At 30.9% G+C, this 790-nt stretch overlaps 1 protein-coding gene across 1 annotated transcript in view; it reads right to left on the bottom strand.

Moving 5' to 3' along the window:
• The window catches only part of LOC109341335 (agamous-like MADS-box protein AGL29), a 1,703-nt gene extending 1,365 nt beyond the window's left edge, over positions 1 to 338 (bottom strand). Inside the window, exon 1 of the mRNA XM_019579237.1 lies at positions 24 to 338. Within this exon, the coding sequence (XP_019434782.1) occupies positions 24 to 338 (315 nt within the window). The remainder of the gene's footprint in view (positions 1 to 23) is intronic.
• Positions 339 to 790: the final 452 nt, after the last annotated feature.

Below are 790 nucleotides of genomic sequence, written 5' to 3'. Positions count from 1 at the left end.
TCCTTCTTCTTATCCTTCTCCACTTGAATCTGGTCTTTCAGCTCTTGAAGTTGTTGGCTAAGCTTACCAATATTGTCATCATCATTTGAGGACTCACCATGACTCACATGTGATCCTTCTCCTTGGTGAAGGAACTTCTTAGTCACAGCCTCAATGCTTGGATGACCAAAAGAGTAAGCCTTGCCACCAACAGAAAATAAAAGAACAACAACTTCAACACCACAAAGAATGGATAGCTCCATTGCTTTCTTAAAAAGGCCACTATTGTGCTTAGAAAAAGTGAGCAGCCTAGAGCTTTTGTTCTCCATCAATTTCATCTCAATCTTTCTGTGAGACATCGTTTCTTCCTTACCTGATGCTAGGTATAGTTAAGGTATTAAGGATGGAACAAGACTTATATAGGCCAACAATTGGAACATATCTTACCACCTAAGAAATGAAAATTATAGTAAGAGTGTAATATCTATGTATTATTAATGTAAAAATTTATATACAGTTAGTATGTCATCCACCATTCATTTATATTATTTTTTGAAGAGACAATGATGATTAAAATGAATGATGAATAATGGAATGATAGCATATAAATATTTTTGCACTGTCAATGTATATATTTTTCTTCTAATAGTAATTATATGTATATCAAGAAATTATTATAGTTTAGTTTTATATTTTAAGTAAACGTATTATCACTTATGGTAATTCTTGGTTGGCTCATATAAAAATGTATTAATTCTTTAATATAAAAAACTTTTTTTAAAAGCCACATTCATAAACATGAATTTGGATT

The sequence above is a fragment of the Lupinus angustifolius genome, unplaced genomic scaffold, assembly GCF_001865875.1.
Source record: "Lupinus angustifolius cultivar Tanjil unplaced genomic scaffold, LupAngTanjil_v1.0 Scaffold_435, whole genome shotgun sequence".
In the NCBI taxonomy this organism is placed as follows: domain Eukaryota; kingdom Viridiplantae; phylum Streptophyta; class Magnoliopsida; order Fabales; family Fabaceae; genus Lupinus; species Lupinus angustifolius.
Note: the sequence above shows the minus strand (reverse complement) of the source record. Positions and strands in the feature narration are given on the sequence as shown.